Source organism: Eretmochelys imbricata, chromosome 10 (assembly GCF_965152235.1).
Source record: "Eretmochelys imbricata isolate rEreImb1 chromosome 10, rEreImb1.hap1, whole genome shotgun sequence".
NCBI lineage: Eukaryota > Metazoa > Chordata > Testudines > Cheloniidae > Eretmochelys > Eretmochelys imbricata.
The window spans coordinates 64,902,753-64,927,902 of NC_135581.1; the positions used below are offsets into that span (position 1 = coordinate 64,902,753).

At 44.9% G+C, this 25,150-nt stretch overlaps 1 protein-coding gene and 1 long non-coding RNA gene across 2 annotated transcripts in view; one reads left to right on the forward strand and one right to left on the reverse strand.

The window, feature by feature from the left end:
* FBN1 (fibrillin 1) overlaps window positions 1-10,723 on the reverse strand; it is a 217,390-nt gene extending 206,667 nt beyond the window's left edge. The window contains exon 1 of the mRNA XM_077829074.1: window positions 10,504-10,723. Within this exon, the coding sequence (XP_077685200.1) occupies window positions 10,504-10,679 (176 nt within the window). The 5' untranslated portion in view covers window positions 10,680-10,723. The remainder of the gene's footprint in view (window positions 1-10,503) is intronic.
* A 7,438-nt stretch (window positions 10,724-18,161) lies between these two features.
* On the forward strand, window positions 18,162-22,582 carry LOC144271636 (uncharacterized). The gene is made up of 4 exons (XR_013347380.1): window positions 18,162-18,195; window positions 19,642-19,748; window positions 21,098-21,177; window positions 22,052-22,582. It is a non-coding gene; the product is annotated as an uncharacterized LOC144271636 (long non-coding RNA).
* The last annotated feature ends 2,568 nt before the right edge of the window (window positions 22,583-25,150 follow it).

Below are 25,150 nucleotides of genomic sequence, written 5' to 3' on the forward strand. Positions count from 1 at the left end.
GAGAAATCCATGAAAGCATTCAGGTCTCAGTACAAACAACCAGAGTGCTCAGCCACAGTGCTTATTATCCCATAAAGAAGATATTAAGCATCTGCCCCATGTCACCAAAATCTTGTGCCATGTTTCATGCACATGTACGTGTGACACAGACAGTCATAAGAGATCCTGTGTGATTTTCTTCCCCGTAGTGTGAGAGTGTGGTATGTCTGTGCCGTGCAGTGAGTTTAACACAATAATTACTCCTCACTCTCACAGGACGGTACTACTGTCCCAGAATCTTGGCTCAGTTCAGCTGAGGAAAGAACAGACTTAGTAGCTCCAGGGGTGTCCTGGGCTCTGCAGTCCTGAGGCCAATGCGCATGTCAGGAGCTCAAATGACCTACAAGATCTTTCCTTCAGCAACAAGGAACATCCTGCAAACCCCAGCTCCGATCACACTGTGCCCACTAAAATACAGCAATTGGGTGATGGTATTTGACATCATGGGGACTCTGCTACACTGGTTCACGGAATCTTTCTGTCATCATTTTGCAGGGACAGATTCATCTGACCTGACAGCCATGCATTGTTCTCACCACTTAGCCATAGAATGGAAAATTCTTAGGCACATTCTCTCATTGTTCTACATGCTAATGTCAGTGGGTCCAGCCCTAGACCCAATTTATGCAGTGGTATGAAGCACATGAGCCCCAGCATGCCATGGAAACTAATGGCATCCTGGGCCAATCAAGCATGGTCCATAAAAGGGAATGAAGGGTCTCCCATGCATTCCATGAGCAAGAACTATAGACATGCTCAAGGGACGGCATACCTCAAATCCTTCCTCTCACCTCACCTTTTAGGGACAAGTCAGATGTCTGTAGTCACCCTGATGTAGGTCCAGCCGGGGAGAGAGGGAGGGACTAGGTCAAGGTTTCCGCACCATTGCCAATATTCACACTTTGGTTGCTAGTGATTGGGGTCAATTGTGGGAGTCTCTTACAGTCTCACAAGGAAACAGAAGCAGCTCAGGAATTTTGCGGGATTTGCATGGCGTTTCCCGCTTCGGCCGCTAGAGGCTGCTTGCACACATCTTGCGTACTCTGAGTAGAGCAGGCAAAGCACAGCACAGCTGAGCAGCCTCTCTCTGAGGACAGCAGCAGTAGTCTCACCTCCACCACAGGGCATGAAGGTGAGTGTGTGGGGGGGGAAGGGGTTGGCGGAAAGAGTCCAAGGGAATCCACCCTACCCCTGCAGGCTAGAGACTGGCAGCACCTGTTGGAAGCTGGCAGAGGATTGGAGCTGCAGGATGTTGCCGGAGAGGCATGGAGCAGGAGAGTGGGGGACTGGGAGAGACGGCCAAGGAGGGGCAGGAAGGGTTGGTGGCACTGAAATGGAAGGGAAAGGAGTAAGTCAGGGAGCAGGTGAACAGGGGAAAGGGGACCTGAATGTGTGTGCACACACTTCGTATGCTCTGAAGGTTGAATTTTCAAGTTGAAAACATGTTGGGGGCAGTGGAGAGGCAGGGGGAGCTCAAAATCCAGACAGATGGCCCACACAGCATGATTTTGGGAGAGATTTTCAAAGGCACAACTGGTCCTTGAGAACCTCCCTGCCATTGAAAGTTAATAGGAACTAGGCACCTAATTGCTGTTCATGCCTTTGAAAATGTGCCTGAACTTCTTCCTCAACCCCTGTGATTTTTAGGCCAGTCTAAGGGTGAGAGGACTTGTGGTTTTTGAGTTCCTGCTGTTAGCAATACTGTTCCTGTGTTTTTTAAGTAAATTAAATATGTCTGGTATGGAGGAGTGGGAAAGGGCTGCTGCTAGTGGACACTCTACTTTAGCCCATTGAGGGTGACCACACAGCAAGTGTGAAAAATCGGGACAGGGGGTGGGAGGTAATAGGAGCCTATATAAGAAAAAAAGACCCAAAAATCGGGACTGTCCCTATAAAATCAGGACATCTGTTCACCCTAAACCCATCCCACCTCCAACAGCCACAGGAAGGGAAATCAACCATCTTTAGCTTTGGAGTTGTCAATCAACCCATTGTCTTTGAGGCACGTGCTCCCATTCAGCATCTCTCTCTAGCAGACTGCTGTCCAGTCACAAAGGAACCTGCTTTCCACACTCCTCCCTCCCCAATCCAAGAACAAAGAGGTCCACATGAAACAGGACAGTCTGAGATGAGTTTGTGGCCCTGGGAAAAGAGGCAGGGGAAGGATGTGCGGCTACATATACATTATATGGACTCATTTGGGGAGTGCTTCCTTCCTCCTCAGAAGTGGTTTAGCCTCAGCAGCTGTGCAATCCAGGTGGATCTCTCACCTTTGGTGCATTCCATTCTGTTTGACCCAGGAATGGGCCCAAAGTGACTTCCAGCCACCAAACAAGGGGAGAATATTACTCCTAAGGTTTTATGTCCTGTAAGACATCAAATGGTATTACAGAGCATAGTAATTGGCCTGAGCTGGAGCTCTCAAGAAGAGCTATTGAAAGGTACTTCACAGTTCACTTTAGACATGGGGACGAGCAAAAAACCAAAAACAAAACAAAAAAAATGTTCTATGCAGGAGACTCTCACCTACATGTCTCAACCACCTCTGTGTGTCCAGGGTTCCTCATGGATCTTCAGATATCTAAAGGTTTAGGGGAAGAAGATCCCACTTCCAGCTTGGTGTGGGAGGAATACAAATTACTCCCCCACCCCAGAATGATTCCTGGGGGCCTCTATGAGTCGAAGTTCACTAGTTCTTATGAGAGTTTTTCCAAACAGTGGTAGGACATGGCCCATGTGTCTTTTCTCAATTCATTTAGATGGAAAGGAGTTCTCTTTGGCTTTGTTATGCATACAGTTCAACAGTGCTTTTGTTAGGTCCCCATGTTGTCAATGTGCTAGTAATCAGATGCATCTAAATGCACAGATGTGTCCAAAATGACCCCATTAAAGTCCATACAGAGTTAAATATGGAACACAAGTCATAACAAACAAGACACTCTTTGTACTAACTAAGCAACACTTTTGCTGAATAGCAGCATGCCAATGAGGGGACAAATCAACCTGAGCAGAAAACAACGGCTGCAACTTTATTCAACAACAGCCAATGTAAGAGGGCAGGTAGGCAGCCCAAGCCAAATGTCCCTCCTACTTCCTCAAAAGAGGCTTATAAGGACGTAGGCCTACATCAAATTGCCAGGGTCCCTGAGCCCAAATACAGGTCCAAACTACCCGGAATAGGTGTGTTCAGCCCCATGCAGAGTATTTTGCCTGGGTAATGAGACAACCACATGAAGTCAAGCTGAATCTAGCAAGCAGCATGCAGACTGGCCCCCAACCAAGAATGATCAGTATTTCATGTACCACGTGCTGGGTAATACAATGAGAGGCCTCCATGTTTCTAAAACTAGACTGTCTTTATTAAAAACTATAAACAGAGGTGCCGCAACTTCAGCTACAATTCCAGCCATGTGCACACAGACTGGCTTCCTGGTGCGTTCTCCAAACTCTTCCCTCCTGCAACCTGTGCACCTCCCTTCAACTTCCAAGCAGGTTACTACAATCAGACTCTATTCTGCCACTGTTACTCTTCCTTCAGCCCCATTCCAACTAAGCATGCAGTTTCTATACACTGGTTACCACTCACCCATCTTTGGGTGAGCACTGCCCATCTGACCTAACATGGTAAACTGCAGCAAATAAACTGTCTGCAGATGGACACAAATCAAAAGGTACAGTCCTATGGGCAAGGCAATACAGGAAATAAAAAAGACACCAATACAAAATCAGAAGCCATAACACACACATGGATACCAAACCATGAAAAGCCAACACCCTATATATACACCCTACACATCCCCACAGGAAAATGATGCAATGGAACAGGCACGTGGAAACAGATTCAAGTCCCATTACATATCTAGCCCTGACTGAAATCCTAGCAGACCCCACTTCTGACCTGCCAATCACCTGGTCACATGTAGCCAACCTTGCACATAATCATTCCTAATCCATGACAGACTACTGTGTTTCACTTTCCAGGCTACAGGGCTAGCCAACACATCATGAAACCCCCAGCCTGTTGGGCAGGCAGAAGGTGGTCCAATCAAATACCCTGTCCAGTGGCCAGTTGTGACCCCCAACTTGCAGCCTGCTAGGCAGCCTGCCATGGTCTATCCTGTGCAGTCAATTAAGCAGGCAAAAAAAAAATCTCACCCTGATCTGCACATCAAAGTGTCTTCCTGGCAAAGTGGTACTTGGTGATCAGGCTTCACCTGATTGCCTGGAGCCAGTTTTACAATATTTACATTACAGCCATGTTTCACCCTGTATCACAGAGCAGCTGTGCTGCATTCGGTTTACTATAGTCTGTTTACTCTCTCTGTTCTAGTTATGATTTATTACTGATAACCTATAGAATAACTTATTTTTTTCAGTTGAGAATTTCTGGCTCAACTATCAAATAATACACAACCAGCCTGTCAAAAGATATTTGTGCCTTGTCTCAGAGTCCAGTTAAAACATCTACGTTTGATAGAAGACAGACAGACAGACATGCTGGGGAGCAGGGTGGCTCTGGGGTTTCGTAATGGAATATATAGCCTCCGGGTCACTTGCTGGTGGAATACAGCCCTTAATGGTATGGACTTGATTGCTTTTCAGTGATCTGCCTGAAATTATTTGGATGAGTCCCCGATCCTAAATTGTGATCCACACAGGCCCAGGAATCTGCCAATACAGATCACAAAGCAGGATCTTTGGGGTGTCTTGCGGATCCAGTTTATAGATAACTGATGGTCACACCACAATAATTAGAAGTATAAATGGAGAGCACAAAGACCTCATGGACCTGGAGACTGAATTACTCTCTCACCCCTAGAAGCTCCAGAACAAGACTGACATATTGGCGTGGGGATACTTGCACTACTACTGGCTGTGAATAGAGGACTCCAGGGCTATCAGACAACTTTCACTAAATTCACGGAAAAATAAATATTTTAATCAAAAAAACCAACAGACTAATTAAACACAGCACACGGAGGAAGGCATCTGCATTATCAAGGATTAAATGCGATTTCTTGTTTTCTTAAATTTTCATGCTCCAGAAAGTGTTGGCACTGGTTAGCACTAGCCACAGCAAAGGTAGACCTTGCACATGCTTTCGTGCAGGGCTTTGTATATGCTTCCCCAATCCCACATCACACCTTTATCAAATGGTATCATACTTTGTTTTTTAGGCACGAGGGGACCCACATGTGCATTAGGGACTAAGCCAAAAATCTCTTCACTCATTTCATTCTGAGCTGAATTAAACCTCAATTCATGTACAGGAAAATGTAATTGTAACAACCACCATCAATGGCAAGTAGACTCAGGGACAAGTGTAGTACCTGAAAGTACTTTTAACTGTCAAAGGCCTTAATTCTGCCTCAGGATCTGCTAGTACTGGAATCCAGCATACATATTGGCTTTAAATTGTAAGATCTATTGGACTTGAACTATGCCTTCCTCTGTGTTTGTAAGCCACCAAACACAGACTGGTTGCTATCACATTGTATATTAAAAAATATATATATAGTAACAGTTTGTTTATTTTTTTAATTGGCCAGATTTCAAGTTGGTGGTGTTCCCTCTTAAGTGCTGCAATTTACATGAGATATATACTAGCAAACATCTTTGAAGCCAAAAGACCCACTTTGCCCTGCATTTACATTCTTTTCACTTTGTTCCCAATTCAAAGTTTTCAGCTTTCAATTTAACTCAGGACCAGAGCCGGACACTGACTGGGTGTGGCATAAATGGACAGCCAGAGGTGTGTAGGCCAGAAGTGGTAAGAAAAATGTTTGAGGTTTTCAGTATAAACCAATATTTACCAGTACGGTAAGTCTGCTTTTCTTCAGCAGGTTTTTAGTGGCAAGTATTGGTTTTAAATGAAAACCAGAAGCCTTAATTATATATTAGAAAACTGGAATTATGTTATAGATTTATAAGACTTATTTTATTTCAGTGAGCAGTGATGCAAATGAAAGACCAAATCCTGCCTGGTTTATTCAAGTTTATTTAGGCCCTGTAAAACCAGTGCATCTTGCTTTCAGGAGTAAGGCAAGCAACATTTAATCCCAAAAGGATAATAATCTGCTGTAGGAGAGTTTCATTTGTTTCACTCAGAGTTTCATGAATCAGATCAGCGCCAACTATTCTGTTCTGTAATATTCACTATCATTTCCAATTTAAAAAAAAAAAAAACAATTGTACAGTTCTAGTATGAATTTATTTAATTATGGTCTTTAGAATAATCTGTTATCTCATAGTTCAGCTACCTCAAAGAAAGCTTAGTCATTTTAAAATTTCAGTTTCAACTGATTGTTAAGCTAGGTATTACCCTCATCCACCTTATACTTTGAGAGGAAGCAAATAACCACTTATCTTTTTTTGTAATTGTTCCACTTTTTCTTAAAGTTACAAGGTCTTTGCCTCATTTTGGGGAGAAATTCTAATCGATGTAGATAACAAAACGAAACAAAATATATCTCTGCCATTAAGTCCAAAAGGGACCAGATCACAAGAAATAATTGACTTTTACTTTATATCCAAGGGTTAAGTTTACACATCATGTTCTTCAAGTGTATATTATTTAGGAAGTTTCCCATTGGAGGCCCAGTCCTGCAGTACTTACTTGGGCAAAACTCCAAGTGACAACAGTGAGAGTTTTAGGAGTTCAATGGTTACAGGATAAGACCCTTGCAATATAATATACTAACAGTCTTTAAAGCTCTTGGGACTCTCCTGGATGAAAGATCTATCTATACGCACATAAGGTGTTTATTATTTTAAACATGCTATGGGGTAAATCATAATGGATTCCAGAGATACGGCAACTTGGTAAACAGACCTATGTATTTGGATGGGGAAACTGACACAGAAAAATCAAATGATACTTTCTGAAAAAACAGCTACTACCTTGATAATAGTTTTCTGATCAACTAATAACAATATGAAACTAGCATGTAAACATGCATGTTAGATTAGAGGAACTGATTTAAAAACACAAAGGATTCAGCTTTTGCTAAAATGCCATTTGCTCAATGGCATAATGGTTGAGTCAGAATTCTAAGTTACAGGACAAGCAGCAGGCTTGAATCTTAAAGCTCAGGCTAACACAGAGGAGCATCTGCTCCAGTTAAAGCCCTCTTCTAGCTTTCAGCCATCTCATCAGCATAACTGATGAAACAATGATAGTGAGAAAGAAAATAACCAACTTTAAACTTGCAATAAAATACAGAATTAGTATGAAGTTAGATACAAATTAACAATAAACCCTAATTGTATTCTTTTACATATAAAACCAAACATCTGCCCATAGAATCTTAATATTTTTAAAAGCTACATGCTTTTCAGTGTTAGTTTAACCAAACACTAACTATAATTTTTTCCTCTGAAAATCTTGCAAGAGGCTCCCATGTCCATGCACTGACAATCAATAGCAGAAAACACTGTAAAACCAGATTCAGACTTACTCTCCCCCCACCCAAAAAAAGAGCTATCTGAACTATAGTAACACGAAAACAAAGTCTACCATTATGATTTATATTATAATCCTCAGAGCTCCAAAGATATTTGTACTGATGGACAAATGAGAAAAATAATGTGAATGTGTCTTCTCCTAAGTCAAGTGAATTTTCTAATCATGTTTTAAGTCTATTTAACAACCACTGATTCTCTGTCTAATGTACCTGCAATTCCTATATACTCAGCGCCTATTTTCCATATGGATTTCCACAGACTTAACCCCAGCCCTGTCTGTTAAAATGACAGCTCTTTTTAAGAAACTCATTTTGTACGTTAGACTGCCACACCAAAGAATGTCTGTGTTTTCCAAATTGGAAATGTCCAACAGGACTTTTCATAACAATGATAAGGATGTTTATATGGCTAACAGAAGAAAAGATTTCCAACTTCTTAAACAATTTGGTCACTTTTTACTGTTGGCCTTAAGTATGAGGTGCAAAAAAGGGACTAATAACGACTGAATGAACTAATGATTTGTTTTGTGTTTTTCTGGATCAGAACCTTTGGCAAAATGCTATAAGCTTGTTAAGTATCTGCTTTCCAGGACACTAAATCAGAATTGTAATATTCCAAATAATTAACCAAGCCATGGTCAAATGGAATGTCTAAAACTAATGTTGCTGTTAACTCTAAACTCTCGTGTTGTCTAAAACACATCAACTCACGCACAAATATTTCTTATGCAATTGCTGCAACATATTTTATAAATAAAAGATGTCTAACTCATGAAGCAAATCACAGGACTAGACAGTTGTGCTATTTCTTCAGTTTTCAGCAGTAATCAGCACTTGCAATATCATCTTTGAAAAAACTGTTGATTTCAACTGTTTGTTCTTTTCTATTACTTTCTAAACAACCCACAAAAAGACAGTGATGGTTATTTTCAGCAAAGCAATTGTGTCTTCCAATGCACACATGCAACTCCCACTGAAGACAACACAGAAGGCAGAATTTGGCCCCATGATTAAGTAATAGTGTTTTTCAACTTGATACTTTAATTCAGAACCCAAATTATGCAAAGGGGGGAAAAAACGGTTGAAAGTCATAGTACAAATAGTAATTATCTGTCTGAAAAGTAATTCTCTAACCCTTTGAGTGCTTTTATTATTTACAATTATCTTTGCAATCTTTGCTTGCAGTCTTGCCATCAACAGCAGTTTTGCCCAAGTAAGAAGTGCCAGAATGTGCACTGCCCAGCTCTCTCTCTGGTGACAAGACACCTGGAAGTAAAACAAGAGGGTCTGACCATGCAAACCCAGGTTGTTGAGACTATTTGGATGAGTAAACACTGATCACTTGACTCTGCTTTTTTGCAAGATGATGCCCAGAAAGGATAAAGTAACTTGAGACACCTCCTCACTCAAGGAACTATAAAATTACCACATTGCACACTTACATATAGATATACGTCATGATCATTATATGCATAATTTGGCAAAAGAATGAATTCCATGTATCTAACCCTCTGAGAATAAAACTGTAAAGTTTCCTTATTAGGCAAATAATGAAATAAGGAAAAAATATAAGGCCCAATCTTGCACTTCTCATTCAAGCAGAACTCCCACTGATTTCAAGAGAAATATTGGCAAGATTAAAGACTGCGAATTCAGCTCATTTGTGGTGCCTGCTAATATTGATATAGCTAGGCTTGTATCAGAACATTCATATAAACTCTATTTTCAACTGTTGAGAATTTTGCCCTGGTGATGGGACAGGAATCCACATTACACACCCATACAGGGATGAGGTATTATTTTGAGGTTTCCCATTTAACAAAACAATTAAGTTTTGAAATGTGTTGTTTCAGCATTTTTAAAGATATTTTGTTTTACAGGTTGAAATCTTTAATATTGAAAATAAACTACTAAGACTGCACCATGACATTTCACCATGATTTTATTACACTTAGGAGTACTTAGGGCATATGCCAATGTAGCTACTAATACTAGATATTAATAGCTCCAGAAGAATGGCATTGTGAGAATGGTACATATTTTATACATCAGACCACAATGGTACCAAATAAGCAATGATACATATTACAAAATGGTCTAGATAGGCATGACAGCCCATAATTGATCTGAAAGGGCAGGAGTTATGGGCATTCTTTTTTAGGCAAACAATGGGAGTCCTGTGTGAACAAGGAATGATGGACTGGCCCTAATTATTCTTTAAAATGGGAGTGGAGGTTTTTCTATTTTCTTTTCTAGAAGTTAAATTAACAAACAACAAAACATTAAAATATAATAATCTTTAATATGAGTTAAAATTAACAGTTATCAAAAAAGCAAAGACTGGATTGTACAATCCTGGTTCATCCAAATCTCCCACTAAAGTTCCTGGAAGTTTTGGGCACACAGGGAATGCAGAATCAGGCCGAAAACTTGTCCTTACCAGTCCTGTTGTGCTCTGTGTGTAATGTAGTGCACATGGTATGTCTAAGACCAGCTAAGGACAGAGCAGCAGGGATCTGGGCCACAGCCTTAGCTTGGGCTTTCCTTGCTTTTGTCAGCACGATCACACCCTTTTACTGTATTTAATAGGCGAGGGCAGGATATTGCAGATCAATAGGAACCACTACCCCACACTCCGGAGCTTGATTTGGGGGGAGTATAATCCACCCCAAACCCTCCCTAAACATAAGAGAACAGAGACAGCCAGATCTTGCCTCCTTTCAACTTCAGCGGCGCCAAGGAAAGTACCATCCTAACTGCACTAGGTCTCACCAGGCTGGGTAATAACAGGGGCTTTTCTTCTACTGTAACAATCGAACGTGTCCCAAACTCTCGGACGTCTGACCTCCCTTTCGCTGAAACCCACTGGGGGAACTAGGCGCTGCGAAAACACTAACAAGTCCCAAGGATGGCGCCACTTCACAGCAATTCCCCGTCTAGCTTTAAGGTGCACCAGGTTCTGTTATGTATGAACACCCCGTAGTCCCCCCCATCCAATTACCCTTTGAGCGCATCGTGCCCTCCTCCGCCTCCTCCTTGTCCTCTCCTCTTGGCTCTGCTGGCTCTGGTTTCCTTCACGCTATCAGCCTCCAAATTCCCTTCAGCACCTTCGCTCGTATAGGAAGATAAAAGCACTGTAAATCCCAGGGCGAACTTCAGCAGCCTACCCAGCCGCATCGCGCCGCCTCCCTTCTCCGGCTCGCCGGGGCTCGGGGCGCTGCAAGTGGCTTCTCCTTCCTCCCCAGCCGCCTAAGTCCGCAGGTCCCAGCCGACCGACTCCCGATCAGCTGCAAGAGGAGAACGGAGGGGAGGGGAGGAAAGGAGAGGGGTTTTCAGTGACACGGAGCGAGACCTCGGCCATTCCCCACACCACCTCCAGCCCCATCTGCCCAGCGCGCCATGCGCAGCTCCTCCGCTCGCCCTACCCCAGCGCCCGGCCACTGCGCAGCCTGTCCCTTCCCCAGCCGCCCAGGCTGCAGCCCGGCGGAGCCCCGTCCCGTGTCCGTCCCCCCGCCCCGCCTGGCTTCTCCGACTGCCGGCTGCGGACGGCGCGAAGCGGCTGCAGGGGCTGGCCAGCGGGCTCCCCATCGCTCCCGTACCTTCCCTCCGACAGCATCAGCAAGGGCTGCGCAGCCCGCCCAGCGCACCGAGCGGCGGCTGCAGCTGCTGAGGCTGCTCTGGGGCTGGGACTGCCTCCAAAGCATGAACCTGGCCAGGCTTTGCAAAGCAGCACCAAAACAACCGGGAGGCTAAGGCGGCAGGGGAGAGGTGTCAGGCTGGGGGCAGCCCGGGCGAGCCAGGCACGGGGCGGGCGCTGACACCCGTGCCCAGCCGCAACGCAACCCGAAAAAAACCACCACCCCCACCCCGCTGCCTTCACCCACGGGAGCCGCCGCCGCCGCTGCTGCGGAGGCTGCCGCCGCTGTTCCCGCCGCTGTTCCAGCCGCGGCCGCTGCACCCACCGCTGCTCCGGCGGCCCCCTCCTTCCCTTCTCCCTCTCCCCTCCTCTTCAAGTACCGTCCGCGCAGCTGTGTCTCGCGAGAGGCAGGACAGCCGGCCTCCCCTCCCCACCCCGGCTCCTGAGACCGGCCGCGGGGCTCCCGGGCCGGGGCGGCGGCGGGCGCCGCGCCCCCGGGCTCCTCGGGGTCCCGGGGCGCGCTCTGGTGCCAGGCTCGGGAGCCTAGACGGCGGCTGAACCTCTCCCGTGAGGGCGGGCGGCACCTGCGCCAAGAACGCCTGCGGGCAGCCAGCGAGCCGCAGGGAAGGTGGGGATGCCCCGTGGGCCGAGGCCAGCAGCAGATCCTGGTCCCACCCTCCCTCCGCGCTGGAAAGCGAGGACCAAAAGGCAGAAGGACCCAGATGCTCTTCCCCCTGCATTGAGGGTGGAGAGGGATACCTGCCCTGCAGGGCTAGGTGCCTTCGGTGGCCCCAGGCCCTGCAGAAAGCATCAGGTTCTTACAGTACCTAACTGGGCCTGAATATAACTGCATGAGGAGGAGAGGATTTGCCTATTTAGCCAAGCCCCAGCCTGGCATTAGTGTGCCATCTGGGCACAGGGCCTAGTCCCAGGAGGGTACGAGGACTCAGAAGTGTCCAGCTCACTTCCTTGCTAGGTTGGATCAGTTTAAAGTTAGGCCAATCAGCAAAGCAATTTATAAAACGGGGGATAGGGACAGTGATGCAGCTGCACCCAGAGGTGAAAGTAAACCGGTACACCCTAGTACGGTGTATCGGTAAGAGCTGGTGCACCATACCGGGACCGGCTTTCCCAGATGGCAATTTAAACCCTGAGTTAGCGGTGGCAGGGCTGCAGTGGGGACTTAAAGGGCCCCGCAGCTCCAGCCGCTGCTAGCGCCCCAGCCCTTTAAATCTCCACGTGAGCCCTGCTGCTGAAGCCCTGGGGTAGCAGCGGGGGCGAGGCTCTGGGGGGCATTTAAAGGGCCCGGCAGCTCCAGCCCCCACTACCACCCCAGCCCTTTAAATCCCCGCCACTGCTACCCCAGGGCTCAGACAGCAGGGCTCAGGCAGGGATTTAAAGGGCTCGGGCAGCCTTTACCACAGCGGAGCCCCAGGCCCTTTAAAGCTCTGCCGGAGCCCCGGGGTAGCGGTGGCAGCCAGGAGCCCACAGGGCTCCTCAGTGATTTAAAGGGCCCAGGGCTCCGCTTCAGTAGCAGCAGCTGGAACTGGGAGCCCCTTAAATTGCCCCTGAGCCCCGGGGTTCCCAGCTGCCTCTGCAGCTGGTAGCTCGGGGGTGATTTAAGGGGCCCCGGGCTCCCAGCTGCCACTACCGCAGCTGGAGCCCTGGCCCTTTAAATGAAGATTTAAAGGGCCCAGGGATTTAAGGCCCTGCTTCTTCCAGTTAAGGCCACGCCTCTTCTGATTGAGGCCACACCCCCTGCTCAGGACTCCGGTGTACTGGTAAATCCTCTAACTTACTTTCACCCCTGTTGCACCCCAAGGCTTGAAGTAGTAATAACAAACACCAAAGACATACAGCAGCACCCCCACGAAAAAATAATTCCAGCACCATGGGATGGGAGAGAAAAAAAAAAAAAAAGACTGAAAGAGGTGGATTCCTCAGCCTCTGTCTGAAATCATGTATTCTGGAGGTGCAGCAGTTTAAGTCTGATTGAGTGGCTTAGAAGCATAATGGTATTTATATTTCCCTTATAAGGAAACAGCACAGATGTTGACTTTACCTTGGAGGTTGCTGAATAATGAATAAAGCGCTTGCTCTTGAATTGCTTCAATCTGCCTGGACATTCTATAACAGATTTTAAAGTAGCCATACTTGAACAAAAATATTTCAAAAACAGACTTTAAAGAAAAACTACAGAACTAAAATTCATTAGAAAAATTTAACACTATTAATGTGGGCTTGAATAGGGACTGGGAGTGTTGGGCTCACTACAAAAGCAACTTTCCCTCTCCTGGTATTGATACCTCCTCATCAATTATTGGGAGTGGACTACATCCCTCCGCTTGAATTGGCCCTGTCACCACTGATTCTCCACGTGTAAGGTAACTCCCTTCTCTTCATGTGTCAGTAGATTAATGCCTGCATCTGTAATTTTCACTCCATGTATCTAAAGAAGTGGGGTTTTTTACCCACGAAAGCTTATGCTCAAATAAATCTGTTAGTCTTTAAGGTGCCAGTGGACTCCTTGTTGTTTCTGATATTGACTAGGGTCACTGGAAGATAGAGAAGTCCAAGTGCAGAAATAGAAGGCAAACCAGGAGACCAAAACTGTAGCAGATAGTAAGATTTTAAAAAATTAATAAATAGAACAGTGAAGCCAACAACTAGAAGCTTTTCCTTTGTGGAAAGTCAATATCACATTCTTCCAGACTTAGAAGTGGCACAATCTTGGCCTTAATAGAATTATTCTTTTTGGCCCACAAACAACAAATTAAGTCTCTGCTGATTTTCAAGCAATCTTTCTTGTAAAACGGAGAAGCATGGTGACCGTGTGATTAATTATTAGTGCTTTGCATTTCTGGTCGCCTGCTTTACAATATGTACTTGGTCAGCCCTTGGTGTCAGGTTTGGTGCAGAACTAGAATTACTGCTCTTAGGAGCTTACACACTAAAAGATAGGTACAGAGAAGTTAGAATGCAGTGGGAAATCCAGAGAAAGAGATCAGATCATTATAAAACATAAATAAACTTATGCTATGATGATGTGTGGCACACAGAACCATACAACTAACTGATAAATCAAACTGCCTATAGAAAATCACTAAAATGAGAGAGAAGATCTGCACACATTCTGCTGCATTCTAAGAGGAGTAAGACTCCTCTAGGAACTCAACTCTCAAGTAGCTGCTTATTTTAGGAATCACCATGTATGTTTATAATATTATGCACAGCTCCAACTGATGTTCTAAAAATGGAATTATACCTTTTTGATAGGAAGTTTGGATGCTAACAGCTTGCACCCCATAGGCCTGATCTAAAGCCAACAGCAGGGAACAGAAAGACTTCCATTGACTTCAGTGAACTTTAGATCAGGGCCTAAAAGAGTAACAGAAGTCAGTCTCCCCTTTAATTTTAATAGCTCTGGCTGCATAGCACTTTTGTAGCCGTGTCTGTGGTTGATAAGGTTTATAGTGTCCATTCATGCTCCTGTAGTTACTTTTATTACTTCAGTTTTCATAAAACACCTTGCAAAATAAACCTAATCTCACTCCCCCTCCCTAACCCATTTATTTATGCTTTTTTGGATCCATTTAATTGTCCATAATCAAACAGATCAGTACTGTAATTAAGCTATCCTATATATCAAAACTTCTGTACTTACAAAACACAACTGAAAGCACACAAGCATCTTAGGGCTTGTCTGCACTTCCTGGGGGATCGACAAGTGGCGATCGATGCATCAGCAGTTGCTTTAGCAGGTCTAGTGAAGACCTGCTAGATCGACCGTAGACTGCTCTCCCATCAACTCCTGTACTCCACCGGATCAAGAAGAGTAGGGGGAGTCAATGGGAGAGCATCTCCCATCGACATCACGTAGCATGGACCCCATGGTAAGTACCTCTAAGCTATGTCTATTTGAGTTACTCTATTCATGTAACTCAAATTGTGTAGCTTAGATCGAATTTCCCCTGTAGCGTAGACAAGGCCTGAGTGGGAAGACAATAAATATGAATGTATTCATCTCCTTGCTAATAAGTATTTTGGCAGACACGTTACATTTTCAAACCTGAAAATATTCCAGGTTGTCAGTTTCAACCAGCTATTCAATTGTGAATGGTCCTACATTACAAAACGGGTCTTCTAAAGTCTTTGCTCTCAGTTGTGTTTTGTAAGTACAGAAGTTTTGATATATAGGATAGCTTAATTACAGTACTGACCTGTTTGATTATGGACAATGTACAACCTTACAGCAAGTAGCTAACCACCCTCACGTATGCCACCCTGCCTAAAGTATGCATTAGGTAAATGCAAGCTACATCCGTGCCATGAGTACATAATTAGAATAATGCAAAGCTTTGTATGGTTACATATTGCATATTTTACATACTGTGCTTACAACTCTAATCTTTTTAGGTGACAGATCTGAGGAACTGTCCAAGATTGAGGTATCATTAGAGGAAGTTTTGGAACAAACTGATAAATTAAACAGCAATAAGACACCAGGACCAGATGGTATTCATCCAAGAGTTCTGAAGGAACTCAAATGTGAAATTGCAGAACTACTAACTGTAGTCCGTAACCTATCATTTAAATCAGCTTCTGTACCAGATGACTGGAGGATAGCTAATATGATGCCAATTTTTAAAAAGGGCAGAGATGATCCTGGCAATTACAGGCTTGTAAGCCTGACTTCAGTACCAGGCAAACTGGTTGAAACTGTAATAAAGAACAATATTGTCAGACATGTAGATGAGCATAATTTGTCGAGGAAGAGTCAACATGGTTTTGTAAAGAGAAATCATGCCTCACCAATCTACTAGAATTCTTTGAGGGAGTCAACAAGCATGTGGACAAGGGGGATCCAGTGGATATAGTGTACTTAGATTTTCAGAAAGCCTTTGACAAGGTTCCTCACCAAAGACTCTTAAGCAAAGTAAGCTGCAACGGGATAAGAGGAAAGGTGCTCTATGGATTGGTAACTGGTTAAAAGATAGGAAACAGAACATAGGTATAAATGGTCAGTTTTCAGAATGGAGAGACGTAAATAGTGGTGTCCTCCAGGGATCTGTTCTGGGACCAGTCCTATTCAACATATTCATAAATGATCTGGAAAAAGGGGTAAACAGTGAGGTAGCAAAATTTGCAGATGATACAAAATTACTAAAGATAGTTAAGACCCAGGCAGACTGCGAAGAGCTACAAAAGGATCTCTCAAAACTGGGTTACTGGGCAACAAAATGGCAGATGAAATTTAATGTTGATAAATGCAAAGTAATGCACATTGGAAAGCATAATCCCAACGATACATATAAAATGATGGGGTCTAAAATTAGCCGTTACCACTCAAGAAAGATCTTAGAGTCATTGTGGATAGTTCTCTGAAAACATCCACTCAATGTGCAGCAGCAGTCAAAAAAAGCAAACAGAATGCTGGGAATAATTAAGAAAGGGAAAGATAAAGGACAGAAAATACAATGTTGCCTCTATATAAATCCATGGTACGCCCACATCTTGAATACTGTGTGCAGATGTGGTTGCCCCATCTCAAAAAAGATGTATTGGAATTGGAAAAGGTTCAGAAAAGGGCAACAAAAATTATTAGGGGTATGGAACAGCTTCCGTGTGAGGAGAGATTGACAAGACTGGGACTTTTCAGCTTGGAAAAGAGACAGCTAAGGGGAGATATGATTGAGGTCTATAAAATCATGACTGGTGTAGAGAAAGTAGATAAGGAAGTATTGTTTACTACTTCTCATAACACAAGAACTATGGGTCACCAAATGAAATTAATAGGCAGCAGGTTTAAAACAAATAAAAGGAAGTATTTCTTCACATAACACACAGACAACCTGTGGAACTCCTTGCCAGAGGATGTTGTGAAGGCCAAGACCATACAAGGTTAAAAAAGAACTAGATAAATTCATGGAGGATAGGTCCATCAATGGCTATTAGCCAGGATGGGCAGGAATGGCGTCCCTAGCCTCTGTTTGCCAGAAGCTGGGAATGAGCAACAGGGGATGGATCACTTGATGATTACCTGTTCTGTTCATTCCCTTTGGGGCACCTGGCACTAGCCACTGTCAGAAGACAGGATACTGGGCTAGATGGACCTTTGGTCTGAGCCAGTAAAACATATGTTCTTATGTAGTAAAAAAAACTTGATGGACATCACTTAAAATGACTATAAGGAGCTGAAATCTCTTTTTACAGCAGTTCTTTAAATTTTATTCAACGTACACTTTATCCTTTTAAATAAAGTATGTGGGACCATTTTGCTTTAAGCCATCCAAACAAATACAGTATCTTTTGCTTACTCAATAGAAACAGCATTCTACTAATTTTATTTTGGCAGAATTTTATTAAGGAGATCAATTAACTTTATATTTGTACCCCACTCGTTTCATTTTGACCATTTCAGCGTAACTAATCGGTTAACACTAACTGGACCGACAAGCACACAGAGGAGACCATATTCCAAAAGGTAAACATTTTTCATAGATTCATAGAACCATAGATGCCAAGGCCAGAGGAACAATTTTGATCATCTCGTCTGGCCTCCTTACAACTCCCCAGAAATAATTCCTGGCGCATATCTTTTGGACAAACATCCAATCTTTAACATTTGTTAGTGATGGAGAATCTACCACAATGCTTCGCAAACTGTTGTAATGGTTACTTTCACCATTAAAAATTTAGGCATTATTTCCAGACTGAATATGTCTAGCTTCAATTTCTAGTCATTGGACTGTGTTCTATCTTTCTCTGCTAGAAAGAAGAGTCAATTATTAAATATTTGTTCCCCTCGTAAATAGTTGTAGACTGTAATCAAAACATGCCTTAACCTTCTCTTGGATAAGCTAATAGAGCTCAATTATTTTTGTGGCTCTTCCCTGAATCCTTTCAAATTTATCAACACCCTTTTGAATTGTCGGCACTGGAACTAGGAACAGTATTCCAGTGGAAGTCACACCAGTGCCAAAAAGATTATCCACCACAACCCCTAAATCTTTTTCAGAGTCACTGCCTGCTTCCCTGGATAGAGTCCCCCATCCTGTAAGTATGGCCGACATTCTTTGTTCCTAAATGTTTATGTAACCCTTCTGCCAGTCAAAGTTGGCAGCAACAAGGGCCGGGTTCAGTATCTAGGGGTTCCATTCCAACAACACAATGCAAAACCAGCTCGAGCCCCCACCCAGTGACCTGGGACAAATATATACCATCCCCCCAGGCATCTCCAAGAGGCAATACTTCCCCTCTCGCAAGCACAGAGTCTGAATGTAGCAAAAGCCTTTTAACAACAGAAAGAAACAATCTGGCATTATGTTGGGAAAACACCACCAACAGGATTCATAACACAACCCATGAGCAAAAACTCATCCCAAGCAAATTGGGCCTTTGGTTCTTGAGTCCAGCAACCCAAAAGTCACCCAAAGTCCCAAAAGTCCCACAACCCAAAAGTCTCTGTCCCTGGTCAGTGCAGCCCCAGAGTTCAAAAGTTTATCTACAAAGTTTTACCTCCCAACCTGGGTGGAAATGGGGGGGCTAAGGGGCACCTTACGTGGTCCGAAGCCAATTGCCCCACCTCTCCGTAGGGCTCTGCTCTGCTCCACCAGCCATCCCACGAGTCACTCTGCTCTGGCAGCCGCTCCGCTCCACCAACCATCCTGTGAGCTGCTCCAGCCGTCTCGCAAACTGCTCTGCTCCGCTCCACCAGCCGTCTCACGAGCTGCTCCACAATATAGCTTCGGGCTCCCCCACTACCTAACGCAATGCTCAGTGATTTCAGTTCTTCATAATTTTAGCTCTTTAGTGATTTCAGCTTGTAGTAGGGGAGCCTCAGGGCTGGTGCACCACTGGCCCAAAGTGATTTCAGCTTAACAGCCTGTAACGAGACTCTTATTGGAATCAAAACTAGCTCTGATATTCCACAGTAGAGAGAGGAGACGGTGCAATTGGCATGTAGGGCCCTCACCTGATGACCCATACCACCAGACATTAATACTTGTCCCCAGCCTCTCTCCATTCACTGGGTTTTGGAACCCATGACCATTGCCTAGAGAGTGCTGCTTAGTTGATGGTGAGTCCCTCCATCATAACAAAAGGCCAAGTACAGTTCCCTGTCCTTGATTCACATAATCAGGATAATAACAGTTTATTCCTGCCCCAATAACAGAGAAACTGGGGCTCCTACAGCAGCCAAAGTGACCATCTAGGCAGGGTGGGTGTACCTATGCAAATGAGATCAGCCCCTGAAGTTGTTTTCCACAACCCACCATGACTCACCACCAGATGTCAGGGTAGAGCTCATCTTAACTCTGCTTACATTTATATTTACATTTAACCATATTAAAACATGCATTGTTTGCTTGCACCCAGTTTACCAAGTGATCCAATTGCTCTGAATCAGTCACTTGGTCCTTGTCATTATTTACCACCAACTACCCCCCAGTTTGTGTTATCTGCAAACTTTATCAATGATGATTTTATGTTTTCTTCCAGGTCATTTTGATGTTTAATAAATCCCTTACACCTTGCAATTCAGATCTCCTAACCTGGACTCCCAAGAGGGTACGAACAAAAAAAACACAGGAGGATGCACAGGCAAGGTAGGCTGGATTTACAGGAAGGGTGTGAAGTCCCAATGAACAGGTAAAATACAGGTATACATTGAAATATTATGAATGGCAGGCTGGGCAATGGGATACAGATCTGATTCTGGCCCAGGGTGGTAGTGACCCAAAACTTACCACAACCATTCAGTGGCCTGTCCGAAAAAAGTTGTTTATGTACAATAAGGATCAAGTCACTAATTTGTACCTTGTTGGCACTTTCAGAAGAGAGTGTGTCCTTCCAGGGAATGTTTAGCATGGAGGCTGAAAAACGTTTACACATCTAGAAAAGCTAGTTTGGTTTTAGGCACACTCATGAGGCAGTGGGGAGAAAGCTTGCATTGATGCCACTCAGACTGAATTCTGGAGATAAAAAGGAAAGTAATTTCTTGAGAGCTGTTCATTCAGATTCCCTCCCACCCACCCAACACTATCTCTCTGAAACAGACATACACACATATATACACACACACGTATGCATGTATGTATGTATCTGCTAAAGTGAAGAGAAGGCGCTGTGCAAGGGATTTTGCACTCCTTTTGTAATGACAAACTTATTTTAAAAAGGAAAGTTTAGATGGGGTGGTGGTGGTGGTGCAGTAGCTGAGTTCTTGCTGCTACAGAAGAATACAGATCAAATGTGTGTAATAGGGCAGTCATCTTTGGTTCCATTACTTTGGTCTTGCTCTGTGTGAGCGAAATCTACACATTTACTAAAGTGACTCCGAAAGCAGAGTGCTTTTAAACTATATTGTTGCCAAAACTGCTGTTAGAAAATGAGGTTTATAATGAAAAAGTCAACAAGTCAAATGTCAACAAGTAAACAAAAAGGTAACAAGTCATGAAAAGTATTACTTTAGCCCTGGTCTACATTACGAGGTTAGGTCAAATTTATCCGCATTAGGTCAATTTTATAAGCAATGTATCTACACAACCAACCCCATTCCGTCGACCTGAAGGGCTCTTAAAATTGACTGCTGTACTCCTCCCCGGTGAGGGGAGTAGCACTAAAATAGACGGTGCTGGCTCGAATTCGGGGTAGTGCAGATGCAATTTGATGATTTTGGCTTCCAGGAGCTATCCCAGAGTGCTCCAATGTGACCGCTCTGGATAGCGCTTTCAGCTCTGATGCACTAGCCAGGTACACAGGAAAAGCCCCGGGAAATTTTGAATTTCATTTCCTGTTTGATCAGCATGGCGAACTCAGCAGCACAGGTGACCATGCAGTCCCAGAATCGCAAACGAGCTCCATGCTGGAGCTAACGGGAGACACTGGATCTGATTGTTGTATGGGGAGAAGAATCTGTGCAGGCCAAACTCCAACCAAAATCCATTCTCCCCGGCAGCCAGGACCTTTCTATCACCCTGGAGCCAATATCCTCCCAAGGCGGGTTCCCGGACCCTGAAGCCGGAGAAGGCACCTCTGGTGAGTGCACATTTGTAACTACAGTACAGGGTTTAAAAGCAATTGGGTTTAATGTTTTATTTGCCCTGAAGAATTGGGATGCATTCGTGGCCAGTACAGCTACTGGAAAAGTCTGTTAACGTGTCTGGGGAGGAGTGGGAATCCTCCAGGAACATCTCCATGAAGCTCTCCTGGAGGTACTCTGAAAGCCTCTGCAGAAGGTTTCTGGGGAGGGCTGCCTTATTTCATCCTCCACAGTAGGACACTTTACCACGCCAAGCAGTAGCAAGTAGTCTGGAATTGTTGCAGCACAAAAGCATGGCAGCGAATGGTCCTGGGTTTTGGTCGCATTCAAGCAACATTCAGTCTTTATCTTTCTGTGTTAGCCTCAGGAGAGTGATATCATTCACGGTCACCTGGTTGAAACAGGGGAATTTTTGTAAGGGAACAGTAAAAGGACCCCATTCATGCTGGGCTGTTTGCGCTTGGCTAAAAGAGATCATCCCAGAGAACAGCCATGTGGTAGGGTGGAGGGAGGGGTGTGCTGCATATCCACCTGAAAACCGCAGCCCCTCCTTTTAAATGGCAAACCCAACCAGCATTGTTTGCTATGGGAAAGGAGGGCGCTGCAGTTTGAAACCCTTCCCATATGTTATGAAGGTGGAAGAAGCCAACCCCGCATACCCTTTGGCTTACCATGGTTGCCTGGAAACCAAATTCTGATGCCCAGCCGTGTGTGATGTGTCACCATGCTGGCAGGTGCTCAATATAAAAGGCAAAATGCGACCTTGTGCGGTCTGCTGGGAATTGCTTGATTCACTGTGAAAGAGTCTCCCCTTTTGTTCTCAGAAGTGTATCATCTTAAATTTTACTCTCCCTTTTTATTCCCCCTCAGGTACAAAATGTTTCTATGCTCCCCCATCATCTTCATCCCTGAGGTTATTGCAGATTAGAAGGCAAAAAAAAAAAAACGCACTTGCGATGACATGTTTTCTGAGCTCATGCAGTCCTCCTGCACTGATAGGGCACAGCTGAATGCATGGAGGCATTCAGTGTCAGAGGCCAGGAAAGTATTAGGTGAGCGCAATGAGAAGAGGCAGGAGGTGATGCTGAGGCTAATAGGGAAGCAAACGGACATGATCAGGCATCTGATGGAGCTGCAGGAAAGGGAACAAGAGCACAGACTGACGCTGCATCCACTGTATAACTGCCTGCCCTCCTCCCCAACTTCCATATCCTCCTCACCCAAATGCCCGAGAACGTGGGCAAGGGGGAGACTCTGGGCACCCAGCCACTCCACTCCAGACGATGGCCCAAGCAACAGAAGGCTGTCATACAAACAGCTTTGATTTGTAGTGTGGCTACAATAAGCAAGGTGGCTTTGTCCTTCCCTCCTCCCCCACCCCACCTGGGCTATCTTGTCAGTTCTCACTTTTTTTTTTTAATTAATAAAGAATGCATGGTTCATTCAGGGTGGTTGGCTTACAGGGAATTAAAATTCAACGAAGGGGGCGGGTTTGCATCAAGGAGAAACATACAACTGTTACACCGTAGCCTGGCCTGTCATGAGACTGTTTTTCAAAGCCTTTCTGATGCGCAGCACACCTAGCTGTGCTCTTCTAATCGCCCTGGTGTCTGGCTGGTCAAAATCGGCCGCCAGGCAATTTGCCTTAACCTCCCACCCCTTACTCTGACAGATATTGTGGAGCACACAGCAAGCAGTAATAACAGTGGGAATATTGGTTGCGCTGAGGTCTAACCTAGTCAGCAAAGAGTGCCCGCAAGCTTTTAAACATCCAAAGGCACATTCTACCACCATTCTGCACTTACTTGCTCAGCCTATAGTTGAACTGCTCTTTACTATTGTCCAGGCTGCCTGTGTACAGCTTCATGAGCCATGGGAGCAAGGGGTAGGCTGGGTCCCCAAGGATAAACTATTGGCATTTCAACATCCCCAACGGTAATATTCTGGTCTGGAAAGTAAGTCCCTTCTTGCAGCTGTTCAAACAGCCCGGAGTTCCTAAAGATGCGAGCATCATGCACCTTTCCCAGCCATCCCACGTTGATGTCGGTGAAATGTCCCTTGTAATCCACCAGTGCTTGCAGCACCATTGAGAAGTACCCCTTGTGGTTTATGTACTGGTTGGCAAGGTGGTCCGGTCCCAAGATAGGGATATGCATTCCGTCTATCGTCCCACCACAGTTAGGGAACCCCATTGCAGCAAAGCCATCCAGTATGACCTGCACATTTCCCAGAGTCACTACCCTTGTTAGCAGAAGGTCAGTGATTACATTGGCTACTTGGATCACAGCAGCTCCCACTGTAGATTTGCCCACTCCAAATTGATTCCCGACTGACTGGTAGCAGTCAGGCGTTGCAAGCTTCCACAGGGCTACCGCCACTCGCTTCTTAACTGTCAGGGCATTCTCATCTTGGTATTCCTGTGCTTCAGGATGGGGGAAAGCAACTCACAAAGTTCCAGGAAAGTGGCCTTACGCATGCAAAAGTTTTGCAGCCACTGGGAATCATTCCATACCTGCACCAGTCTGTGCTTGTTTGCAGCGTTCCACTGTATCAACCTACCCCAGTGCCACCATAATATCCCAATTGCCACATCCCGTGCTTTCAGGAATGTCTGTGTTCATGTCCTCCTCACAATCGTCCTCGTGCTGGCGTCTCCTAGCAAGGTTCTGCACATACTGTAGGATAATGTGCGAGGTGTTTACAATGCTCACAACAGCAGCAGTGAGCTAAGCGGGCCCCATGCTTGCCATGCTATGGCGTCTGCATGGGTAACCCAGGAAAAAAGGCGCCAAACAATTGTCTGCCATAGCTTTCATGGAGGGAGGGGAGACTGACCACATGTACCCAAAACCACCTGCGACAATGTTTTTGCCCCATCAGGCACTGGGAGCTTAACCCAGAATTCCAGTGGGCAGCAGGGACTGTGGGATAGCTACCCACAGTGCACCGCTCTGTGAGTCAATGCTAGCCACAGTATTGAGGATGCACTCTGCTGACTTAATGCGCTGAATGGGAACATACACAATCAACTGCATAAAATCGCTTTCTAAAGATTGGCTTCTATAAAATCGACCTAATTTCGTAGTGTAGACATAACCTTGGTGAGGCACTTATAAACATTCATTTGGACTCAGATTTTCTCTTATGATTGCTTTCATGGTCTGGGTTCAGCTTCTGAAAAGTCATCCAGCCTGCATAACAGGTTAATTAGAATCTGATGTCTGCTATCTGATGAGACATTTATGATGTGGGGGGGATGAGGTGGATGAGGCTTTCTTCCGGCAGCTCGCGGAAGCTACTAGATCGCATGCCCTGGTTCTCATGGGTGACTTTAATTTTCCTGATATCTGCTGGGAGAGCAGTACAGCGGTGCATAGACAATCCAGGAAGTTTTTGGAAAGCGTAGGGGACAATTTCCTGGTGCAAGTGCTAGAGGAGCCAACTAGGGGGGGGAGCTTTTCTTGACCTGCTGCTCACAAACCGGGAAGAATTAGTAGGGGAAGCAAAAGTGGATGGGAATCTGGGAGGCAATGACCATGAGTTGGTTGAGTTCAGGATCCTGACACAGGGAAGAAAGGTAAGCAGCAGGATACGGACCCTGGACTTCAGGAAAGCAGACTTCGACTCCCTCAGGGAACGGATGGGTAGGATCCCCTGGGGGACTAACATGAAGGGGAAAGGAGTCCAGGAGAGCTGGCTGTATTTCAAGGAATCCCTGTTGAGGTTACAGGGACAAACCATCCCGATGTGTCGAAAGAATAGTAAATATGGCAGGCGACCAGCTTGGCTTAACGGTGAAATCCTAGCAGATCTTAAGCATAAAAAAGAAGCTTACAAGAAGTGGAAGGTTTGACATATGACCAGGGAAGAGTATAAAAATATTGCTCAGGCATGTAGGAATGAAATTAGGAGGGCCAAATCGCACCTGGAGAAGCAGCTAGTGAGAGATGTTAAGAGTAACAAGAAGGG